Genomic DNA, 10,888 nt, shown 5'->3' on the forward strand with positions numbered 1-10,888 from the left:
GGAGGAGGAGGAGGAGGAGGATGCTCCGACAGTCTGGGGAGCAAACCTCGGCACGGCGGCACGGCTCGGCAGGACCGTGGGGGTCGTGGGCTCCCTGGCACAGGGACGACCAGACGGCCATGACCCCCCGATTGCAGCACCCCAGTTTAAAAACCTTTCTGCGTGGCCGACATCAGCTGGCAACGGGGCCCAGGCTGCCCGGCTCGGGGGGCTCCCCGTGACACCCCGGTGACAAACCGGCCCTGCACCCACCGTGGGGGCTGCTGCCACCCACCACCCACCACGCCAGGCCCCACACTCCCCCGGCCAAGCAGAGAAGATGCCCGTCCCTGCTTCTTGCTGGCGGTGCTGGGTGGATTGGGGCCGGGTGGGGGTTTTAGGGTCTGGGGGCAGCCCCATCTCCCCCCCCACCCCCCCCCCCAGAGCCCCCCACGCAAGCAGCCACCTGCACACCCCGGCACGCTGCTCCCGGTGAAGGGTGGGAACGGGGCGGAAAAGGGTCCGGTACGGGGCTGTCGGTACCGGCACAGGCGTCCCACGGACCCCCACGCCCCCCTCCCCTTTCCCACGGGTGTTGTATCCCCGTGGCACACCCGAGGACCGCCACGTGTGGGCGAGGGGGGACTTTGCAAGGACCCCCGCCGCCCCGCGGTGCAGCCCACGCTCAGCCCGGTCTACCAGCGCCCTCCCGTGTTCTCTCCCAAAAGCTCCCCCGGCACCCGGCCAGCGTCCCACGCCGTTTCCACGCGTGACCCTCTCCCCCCACGCGGGACCCCTCGCACCCACCCGCGTCCCCACCACCCACACGGCTCCGTACACACCCGAAGGAAGGCCCCCGTGGCCGGTAACGCCGTGTCTGATCCACGTCGCGCTAACGGGACCGACCCACGCACAGCCGGGACCGGCGGGGCCGCCAGGTCCCGCTCCCACCCTCGGGGAAGGCGGGGGGGGGGGGGTGGGGGGGGAAAACCTCCTACCGCGCGCTCCCATTGGCTGCTTCGTAGCAAGCCCCGCGTCGCCATTGGCTGACAACGTCCGTGGGTCCCGCCCCCGCCGCCGCCGCGCCCGGCCCCGCTCGGGACTTCGCAGCAGCCGCGGGCGGGAGGCCCCGGACCCGCCGGGTTACCGGGCACCGGGGGCATCACCGAGCCTGGGCAGGGGAGAGGCGACTGGGGAAACGAAATCCCCTTCGCCCGGTCCCGCCCCGTCCCGTTTCGTCCCGTCCCGTTCCTCCCCGTCCCACCGGGGGGCACCGGAGCAGCCCCGGTCCCGGCGCCGCGCTCCCCCCGAGGTAGGCAGCAGGTAAGGGCCGGTCGGGCTCTGCTGCCCGCCGGTGCAGCGCTGCCGGCATCGCCCTCCCCCCCCCCCCCTCTTTTCCCCCCCGGTCTTCCCGGTTCGACCCCCCCCCCCCCCCCCGCCCCGGTTCCCCCGGTCCGTGGGGGCGGGGGTGCTCGGTACCGGCCCGGTTCGTGCTTTTCACTCCGGGACCGGCAGCGGGGCGAAGCTTCTCGTCCCGGGGGGCGAGCGCAGCCCCTCGCAGGGCATCGGTCGTGCTCCCCCACTCCTCACACACACACCCCCCCCCCCGGTGTCACCGGGAACCGGCGGCTCCAGCCGGCCCACGGGGCAGCGCGGCCTCCCGGGGTGGTGGGGGGGGACCGAGAGTTTGGGGGAGCCCCGAGAGGCGGGAGCAGCTGGGTGGGCTGTTTCCCGGGAGCGCCTGGCCGTGCCTCAGTTTCCCCAGGCGAGTAAAACACGGGGAAAGGGCGATCTCCCCCCAAAAACCGGTGGGAAATCCGAGGGCGGGGGGGTGGGCTTGAAACGCCACCGGGTCCGGCGGGCGATGGTTAACGGGAGCTTGGAGAAGGCGCCGGAGCCCCCCGCCACCGGGACGTCTCCGGAGCCCACGTGCGAGGGCAGGGACGTGTGCCCCATGGCAGCACTTGGCTTCGTGCATCGCCCCGTCCTTCCTCCTCACCCGGCCACTGCCCGTCCCCTGGGCTCTAAAGGATGAAATTCCTCCATTCCCGGAGAGATGAATCCCTTTGGCGAGGCCAGACCCTACCAGGAGCAACAGAGTTGGGCGTAAAAATTCCCAACTCCCACCAGCCGAAGCTTTATCGGTTCCGGAGCGGGGAAGCAGTTGGGCCGTAAATATACTTTGCCGACCCCAAGCCCAGCACCGGATCCGAATTGTCCCACGGAGCTTTTCTCGCCTCCTGGAGCGGCTTTGTCCTCGCCAATCCCCAGGCAGGAAGCATGTGATGTACCAAGGCCCCCGCCACGGGACAGACGGACAGACGGACGGCGGTTTGGCCTTGGTTCCCCCCCCACCTCCCCGTCTCTGTTTTCCACTTCCCCACAAGTCTCCTGAGCCTCCGTCTGCTCCGAGCGAAGGAGAAAGGAAGTTGCTGCCAGAGAGAGCGGCTTGATGGCAGCTCGATAAAGAAAAGGAGGAAATGGAAGGCGAGACAGATGCTCCAAAATAACCCCCCCTTCCTCCTTCTCCTCCTCCTCGCGGTGCTGCAGCTGCCTCCCCCCCCCCAGGGCACGGTAATCCCGGGGGGATTCCTTGATATGGCATCAGATCAGCTCCCCCATCCTGAATCAGCACCGGGCAGCACCCCAGGATTGCATCGGGGGTATCGCCCCCCACCCCCCCACCATCACCGTGCCGGACCACCCGTGGTTGGCACCCTTCCATGTGCCAGGATCCCATTCCCACGCGGTGCCGGCAAACGGGAAGCGCCGGCGGGATTCACCACCTACGCCTGGGGTTGGCATCGCCGGAGCCCCCTCGGATCGTCCTTGCACAGACACGTTGGAGTTGCCGGGGCAGATCGGCGTTCCCAGGCATCGGTGCATACCGGATTTGGTGCAAAGGAGAAACCAAAAAGCTTCTACTCCTTCCCGCAGGTGCCCGCGCCGAGGCTGCGGTTGCGGTGCGGGGCACCTGCGGGAAGGAGATTATGGGATAGGGGAGTCCAGATCCCAGTGCCAGAGATGGTGGGGACAATGATGGGGACATGGCCGAGCGCTTGGCAGCACCGCCGGCACGAGCGCCAAGAGCGAGCGGAGCAAGATGCACCGTGCGGTGCCCGGCCAAGGCGATGCCAGCGTTCCCCGCAGCATCCCATTCTCGGAGCCGTGCTGGCCGCGATTTTTGCCATCCTTGCCAAGAAATGAGTTTTTCCTCCGGCGAGGTGTTTACTCAGTGGCTTCCTCTCTGGCCTCACCCTGCTCGGCACACACGCGCCGGACCTGGCGGCTCTCGGTGCTGTTTGCACCCATGGCAACGTGCGAGGGACGGCTATTGCAAAAGGCGGCGCGCGTCCTTCCTCCTCCTCCTCCTCTGCCACCCCAACGCTGGTAAAATGGGGTCTGGAAGCTGGAGGGGTCACGGATGGTTGGGGGACAGGCTGGCGACGGCGGTCGGGCTCTCCGGTTACATCCCCGTGCCGCGCCGGCGCTCCGACCCGTCTCCTGTAATCCAGCGCGGCAGCAGGGTTTTATTAATTAATAGGGGTTGGAGGCATGGGGAGCTGGTGGAAGGCGATGGCGGGGGACGGAGAGCGGAGCAGCGGGATCCCATCCACCCCCCCCGGTGTTTGGCCGAGGATTCGGGGGGACTGGGGATGCTGGGGTGCAGAGCAGGGGAGTTTTCCGGAGCAGCGGGAGGAAACGGCACATGGGATAGAGGGAAAACAAGGGAGATCTCCACCATTAAATGTTTACCCCAACTGGGGAGACGATGCTTCTGTGTCAGAGGAAACTTGTAGCAAAACAGCTACAAGTTAATATGGCCCTGGCGAGGAGGAAGAGGAGGCAGAGGTGCTTCTGCTCTCAGCTGGAGCTTCGCAGAGCCCTCCCCTCGCGCCGCACGCTTGCTCCGCGCTGCCCCATAAATTATTTAAGTGCTTTTGCTTTCCCGTATGAAATATTCAGCCCGCTGCCGAGGGAGCTGGGGAGGGCTTGGGGACAGGGCAGGGGACAAGCACACGGAGCTGCTGGTGCGTACCCGGTCAGGGGAGAGGAATCTTTGGGGAAGGTGGAAATAACCCTGGGATGGCGTCGCTGCTGGATTTGGCCCCTCTGCCATAAATGAGCTGCCAGCCGGCGCTCACGCGGCGGCTCTGCCACGGCACGTGCCGGTGTCACCGGCCCCCAGGTGCTGGCAGGATGACAAGGTCTCGTGTTCTGCTCCCCCCCGCACCCCAGACAGGAGCTTTAATTGATGCTTTTTAACGAGAGGGCCGGATTCTGCTCTTGCTTGCACCCGCTATGGTGTAGGAGATGTTTCATGGGGGTCCCCGTTGGATGGGGGCTGAGGTTGCAACCGGGTGTTGGATGAGATGCTCGTGGGTGCCGGCCCGGCAGGGAAGAACACCAAACCTGCCGGCGGAGGTGCCGGCAGGGCTGCCTGTCCTCTGCCAGTGCTGGATTTGGCCCTCGGCTCCCCTACCCTGCGACAGCGTGGCCGGGATGCTGCTGTGCCCCGGCGCTGGCACGTGTCCGTCCCCAGGGCAGGGACTTTAGCTGTGTCACCGCATCCCCACCTCGTGTGGGACATCTGGATGTCCCAGCCTTCAACCGAGCCCTCACGCCACCGCTCAGGGCTGCAAACCCCACCCCGAAACCTGCAAAATGGGTGGCAAACCCCTCGAAAAAGGGCTGTGACTGTCCCCAAAGCCACCGTTGGGACCACAACCCCGCTGTGCTCTTCCGGAGCAGGGAGGGACTCGGTGAAAGCAACGCCCGACTGCTTTTTTTTCAGTAGATGAAGCTGTTTTTTGAGGGCGTTTTCATTAAAAAGAAGAAGGAGGTGGTGGGGGGGGGGGAACAAGCCCTGAGCAGGGCTGGAAACTTCAGCGACAGGAAGGAAATGGGGTGGTTTATTTCGGTCTCGAGTTTGCTCGTCGGGGCAAGGCTTGCCTTTTCCGTGTGCCGATAGCAGCCCCTCCATGAACAATGGGGTCGCGGGGCCCTTCCCAGCAGGAAAACGGCTCGTTCCAGTGAAATCTCCCAGTTGGTGCTGAGTCAGCAGGTCCTGGTGGGACAGAGCGTGGTGCGGAGGGTGCTGGGTTAACCGGCCCGGTGCTGTGCGGGAGCGAACGTAATGGGAGGTGAGCTTGGGTTTCCTTGGGGTTTGCAGTGAGCGACCTGCAAAACAGCCCGTGGGTGCTGGAGCAGGAGTAGGTTGCATTTTGGGGGTCCAGGAAAGACCCCACCCCACCCCGCCACTGCTTCGTGCCTCAGTTTCCCCTCACGGGCGATGCTCATCTCTCCGGTCCCCGGCAGGAGAAGGCTGCGGGGCAGCCAGGTGTTATTCAGTGCCGGGAGCGGAGGGTTGATCTGTTATTACAGTCGCTAATTGGGAGCTGTGGGCGCGTGGGACAGCTCACAAGAGCCGGCGCTTCCTATTTTTTTATGGGCTCCGTAGGTGGAGTTTGCACTTGCTTTATGGCTGCGGTCGCCCAACGAAGAGCTCAGGCGTGGGAATTCCTATTTATCCGGGCACCGCTCCCGGCAGGGAGCCCAGAGCACCCCACAACCGCCGCGGGATGCGAGGGAGAGGGCTTCCAGGGTGCCACACCACGGCAAAGCTCCGCTCCTTCTGGAAGAGGCTGCCTGCCGCAGGCAGAGCGAGTCCCCCTTACAGCCGAGGGAGAGAAGATGGAGCCACGTTGCCTCTGCCCATCTTACCCGTCCCTCCGGGCTCGGCTCCGGCAGGATCTCGCGCAAGGGGCTGTCGGCGTTAAATGAGCCCGACCCGCCCGGGAGCTGCCGACAGCTCTGCGAGAGCAGCCTCTGCTTTGTCATTTCTGTCTTATTAAGCGCGAGAGCCTCAGCTCGAAGCTCATGCTGGCAAAAATCAATGTTTTCACATCGAAGGAAATACTTACAAACCTCTGTGTTTTTCCTAAGGGCTGTAAATAAAGCTGCATGCAGCAGCTCGTGCGGCGCCCGGTGACGGCAGCTCCGTTACCGCTCGCTTAATTCACGCCCTCGCAGAGCCTCGGCCGCCCTCGGGCTCAGGGTGCCGGCGTCTGGATGATGCCAGGGAAGCCGGGGCTCAGCTTGCACCGTCACCCGTGCACCGTCACCCGTGCACCGTCACTGCCCTTGCACAACCGGCTGCAGTGAGACAGAGCCTTGGCCGCCGCAGGGTATCCAAGCCCCGTGGGAAGCCGGGGTTTGCTCCTGAGAGCCCGGAGCGTGCTCCATACTGGTAGGAGCTGGATGGAGGATTCCCAGAGGGGTCTGGGACTGGGTGGCGGCTCGGCCAGGGGGGTCCGCAGGGCCGCCCGCGATGGAGACAGACTCGATTCTGCGCTAGAACAACCGACGGGGCTGCGGACAAGAGTCTCTCTTCTCCTCTCCATATCCACGGCCAATTTATCCCCATCCATTCTCACACCAGCAGCATCTTTTAGCTTAAATAGCTCTTCTCCCCTCCCTAGCGATGTATTTATAGCGTGATCCCAGCCCTTCCCTGCTCTCGCTTTACCAGGCTGACCGTGCCACGTGCAAGCTCTTGTATAAGCAACCCCCGTCTCTGCCCATCCATCCTGGCGCGGGAGCCGGTTGTTATCATGCTGTTCTCGCCTCCCCATGATTTGCAGCTCTGCGATTTCCCGGGGCAAGATGCATCTCCAGGGTCGGTGGCGTTTTATTTCACAGCAGTTTTTAAAGCTGGTAATCTGCCTGAGATGATTGATTTTGTCCCGCCGGGGTGCAGGGAGTCAGGCTGTAAGGTGAGCAAGGGGTGAGGTTTCTGGCTTGCCGAATTATTCACCTCTGCGCGATGCTCGTGCCAGCTCTGGAGGAAGCCGAGACGGCGGCAGAACGAGTCCAAGCTCTGACGGTGTGGGCGTACCAGGGCAGGCAGCGTTAGGGAAAAAAGGGCTTCAACGCACGTTAGTGGGTGCTGCAAACCGGCCGTGCCGCTCTGGCCTCAGCGGGCGCCGGGCTGTACGCCAGCACGTGGCTGTGCTGCCTGCAGTAGGTGACTCAGTCATCACCTGGATTGTCCCCAGCTCACCCTGCAGGAAATGAGTCAGGTTTTAAGGAAGAAAAAAAATACTAAAATGATGAGGCAAGAGTCTTTCCTGCACAGGGAGGAGGGCGGCGCCAGTCGCAGGGGGGAGATGGGGGTGGAGGGTCGCAGGCAATGCTCAGGTAGGGAGACCTCGCTCGCCTCCGACGCTGCCCGTTGCGCTGTAGCTTCTCCCCAGAGTTCGGGGGAAAGAAGGTGGGAACAGCCTGTAACTCATCCCACCAACAAAATTTGGGGCGTGAGCTCAGCTCTTGCCTGCCCTGGTACCCAGGAGCTCCTCTTGGTCTTGCCGTTGGCCGGAGATGCTCTTTCTCCTCCCAAAAGGCTGTGTGGGGAGGAGAGGGGATGGGGACTGATCCAGGGCATAGGCTGAACTGTGTGTGTGCCTCTTCCCCCTGCAGAGATGGACACCTTCAGCACCAAGAACCTGGCCCTGCAGGCCCAGAAGAAGCTCTTGAGCAAGATGGCTACCAAGACCATAGCCAACGTCTTCATTGATGACACCAGCAGCGAGATCTTGGATGAGCTCTACCGGGCCACCAAGGAGTACACCCACAACCGCAAAGAGGCCCAGAAGATCATCAAAAATCTCATCAAGATAGTCATGAAGTTGGGCGTGCTCTACCGCAATGGGCAGTTCAACCCTGAGGAGCTGGTGGTGATGGAGCGTTTTCGCAAGAAGGTGCATACCTTGGCCATGACAGCTGTCAGCTTCCACCAGATAGACTTCACCTTTGACCGCAGGGTCATGTCGGGTGTGCTGACGGAGTGCCGGGACCTGCTGCACGAGGCTGTCAACGGCCACCTGACGGCCAAATCCCACTCCCGCATCAACCACGTCTTCAATCACTTTGCGGACTATGAGTTCCTCTCGGCTCTCTACGGGCCGTCCGAGCCCTACCGCACCCACCTGAAGAGGATCTGCGAAGGGGTTAACAAGATGCTGGAAGAGGACAACATATGAAGTTGGCCAAGATGGGCCATTGGCAGCGATTGCCAGACTCTGCCTCCTGTGAGACCGAAGACAGGACGTACGTCTGTTTTGACCATCACCAGGCTTGACGTCCTCTTCTCTGTAGCGCTAACTCATTTTTTCCTCATTTCTACAAAAGACTGAGCCTCTTGACTTTGTCTAACCCTTGCCCAGGGTCTGCAAACCCCTCCCTGTGCTCGGCTGAGTCCTTTCCAGGTGATCCTGGGCTTCTGGGCTCCTGCTGTATAGTTTGATTTCCTTTGCCCACCAAGTGCTCTTAGCTCAGAGTCCAAGGAACTGGACTGCTCACCTTGAACTCTATCATAACCCTCCTCGGGGAAAACCAAACCAAAGACTCGCGGTGCCTAACACCTCTAAGGTGTCTCTGAGCGAGCGGGCAGTTGCTTGGATGAACGGTTGTGAGACCTTATTACTGGAGGGTTGTGGAGCCCCATGGTTGTCTTTCAGCAGCTCCACGACGTGGTGGGAGCAAATCAGGGTCCAGACTTGTGCCGCCCAGGGTGAGAAGGTGCTTCTGCACCTTGCAGGCTCGCGTGGGTTTTGGCCTCCTATAAGACAAGTCCTTGAGACCAGAAGGATCCCACCTCGCCTGGGCGAGTGGCTGTCCCTCGGGGCAGGGAGGGAGCTGGAGGAACCTGCTCCGTCCCTGCGTCCCAGGTACACCCCTTCATCCAAGACCCAACTCCCCCCGCCAGCCTCCCGCGACGGTACCACTGTGATGGCTCCGACGCCTTCCTCGGTGGTTGTCCAAAGCTCTCCCTAGGATTTCATACGTTTTATGTGTCCTCGACTGAGTTCTGGTTGTTATTTTTTAGCAAACTCTGTAGCCTTGATGAGTTATTTAAATAAACTCACCTGTTTGGCCTGGGTGCTCCATGCGGTTGTTACAAAGGTGGTTGACAGCGATAAAATGAGTGCTGCTAGCAGTCGGTTTTGTCTTTTAAATGGCAATTGCTCTCTGTGACCTGGAGTTTTTACTCTCCGTCCCCTGGCATCGCTGCCGGCCAGGCTTCCCCTGCTCCATGGCGCAGCAGCTCCTGGCTTTGCACAGCCAGCACTGAACTGGTGGGAGGAAACGTGGTGCAAAACCCAGCAGAAACAGATAGTAAAGGTCTGGGGGTCCCAGGGGGGAGCAAATCTTGCTCCCACGCAGACACCCACACGTGCTCCTGTGTGTCCCCTCACCGCACAGCGGGAGCTAAAAAAGCACAACCCTGATAGCAGAAAGCAACGGGCAACTTTGCAGAATTCAATACAGGCATGTTGAAAAAGCGTTGTGCTCTCAGAGCATGGATGCACCAGCCGTGGCCCGCTTCCAACACGCTGATCTCGCCTTTGAACACCGAAAATTGCCCTTTTAGCATACAAGACACCACACAATCTCAGCTGCCCTTATCTCCACGACCTTCTTGTGCCTCCTGTTCCATGGAATGTCTCCAGGCACGGGAGGCTGCCAGCGCTCGTGGGCAGAAAGCGGCTCCAAGGCTCCCATTTGCTGCTCCCTTTCCACCGCTGGCTTGAGGCACTGATAACTTTCAGCCTTAAAGATTAAATAAAAGAAATAAAGCCCCTATCTCTGTCATTTCATAGGCCCAGCTCCAGCTATCGCAGCTAATTTAATTGCGTGATGGGGCTCGGGGTGGGGGGTAAAGCACATTTACAGGTGCGTGCGGAGGAGAAGGCGGCCAAGATCCACCGAGGTGTTGGTCCCTCGGGGAGGACAGGGTGAAGTCGGCCTTTGGCGCGCGGCATTTGAGAACAGACGTTCCCATCTCCCCCCCACGGGCTCACGGCAGCTGTCAGGTATGTGCTGAAGAGGAGCCAGAGCTGGAAACAGCTCGGTGGAGTTATCGGCAGATGCGGCGAGCAGGCAAAGCGGAACGGGGCTGATGGATGCGGTGGCAGCGGCTGCTGCGCTGACAGCCAGAAACTCTTTGCTGTTCTGTTCTCGAGGTGCCTGTTGGCGTCAGCTGCAAGATGCTCCTTAATTGCATGAAACATCTCTGCTCAGATGAGCCCCGACTCACGGCTGTTCCCTTTGTCCCCAGGGTTTTGTACATCCCAGGACCACACTTAACCCACCAAATGCCCGGCACCAGTTTTCCTTCGCGTGCAGGTGTCTAATCTGAAACTTCTCCCCCACACCCCATGTGCAAAAACACCCACCTAGTTCCCCAACTCTTGCTTTTTTTGTCCCAGGGAAGCCCTGGAGAGCACACTCCCTGCTAGAAGAGCCATCTTAGGGCCTGGGTTTCCCATCCCAACTCTGGCTGTCCAAGTCTGGGAAATGAGTCCCTTCAACTCCCTTTGGTCTGGTTCCCTCCAAGCGACTGGTTAAACAGGGAGAAAGGTCAGAGACCTGCAACATCGGCACCCTAAATGCAGCTTGGAGCTCAAGTAGGAGCACACTGGGGACACTCCTGGGCCCTGCAGGTGATCTGCAGATCCAGAATGAGCCGCACAGCAGAGAAAGAAGCATTTAGGAACAGCCTGGAAAACAGAGCTTGTAAAATCCCCAGTGCAGAGCACCCCCAGACTGCCAAAAAACCAGGAATCCTCCCCCCTCGCAAATGGGCAAAGCAGCTACCAACAACCACAACCATTACCAGGCATCAAAAGCACTCGTCATGACTGTGCTGGGTTATGCGAACTTACAGCCGGAGCCTTGTTCTCACATGCTGGGTCTCCTCTTGGGGGGGCAGAATCCCCATAAACCCTCTGCAGCCTCCAAACTCTGGTGTGACATCTCAGCTCCTCCTGGCCACGCAAACGCTGAAGGTCACACCACTCGCTGGGCATCCAGTTGGAGAAGGCAGGAGTCACAGAGCAGAGCAAAC

General features: G+C 61.3%; 1 protein-coding gene across 8 annotated transcripts in view; it reads left to right on the plus strand.

Moving 5' to 3' along the window:
* Positions 1-1,072: 1,072 nt before the first annotated feature.
* TNFAIP8L1 (TNF alpha induced protein 8 like 1) overlaps positions 1,073-10,888 on the plus strand; it is a 101,199-nt gene continuing 91,383 nt past the window's right edge. The window contains exons 1-3 of one of the 8 annotated variants that reach the window (XM_049808958.1): positions 3,397-5,123; positions 5,441-6,658; positions 7,459-8,927. In XM_049808958.1, the coding sequence (XP_049664915.1) occupies positions 6,613-6,658; positions 7,459-8,021 (609 nt within the window). In that variant the 5' untranslated portion in view covers positions 3,397-5,123; positions 5,441-6,612 and the 3' untranslated portion in view covers positions 8,022-8,927. Of the gene's footprint in view, positions 1,303-2,925; positions 3,370-3,396; positions 6,659-6,694; positions 6,756-7,458; positions 8,928-10,888 lie in introns of those variants that run through there. The other 7 variants (XM_049808962.1, XM_049808961.1, XR_007507076.1 and 4 more) reach the window with 7 other exon arrangements.

Source organism: Accipiter gentilis, chromosome 8 (assembly GCF_929443795.1).
Source record: "Accipiter gentilis chromosome 8, bAccGen1.1, whole genome shotgun sequence".
NCBI lineage: Eukaryota > Metazoa > Chordata > Aves > Accipitriformes > Accipitridae > Astur > Astur gentilis.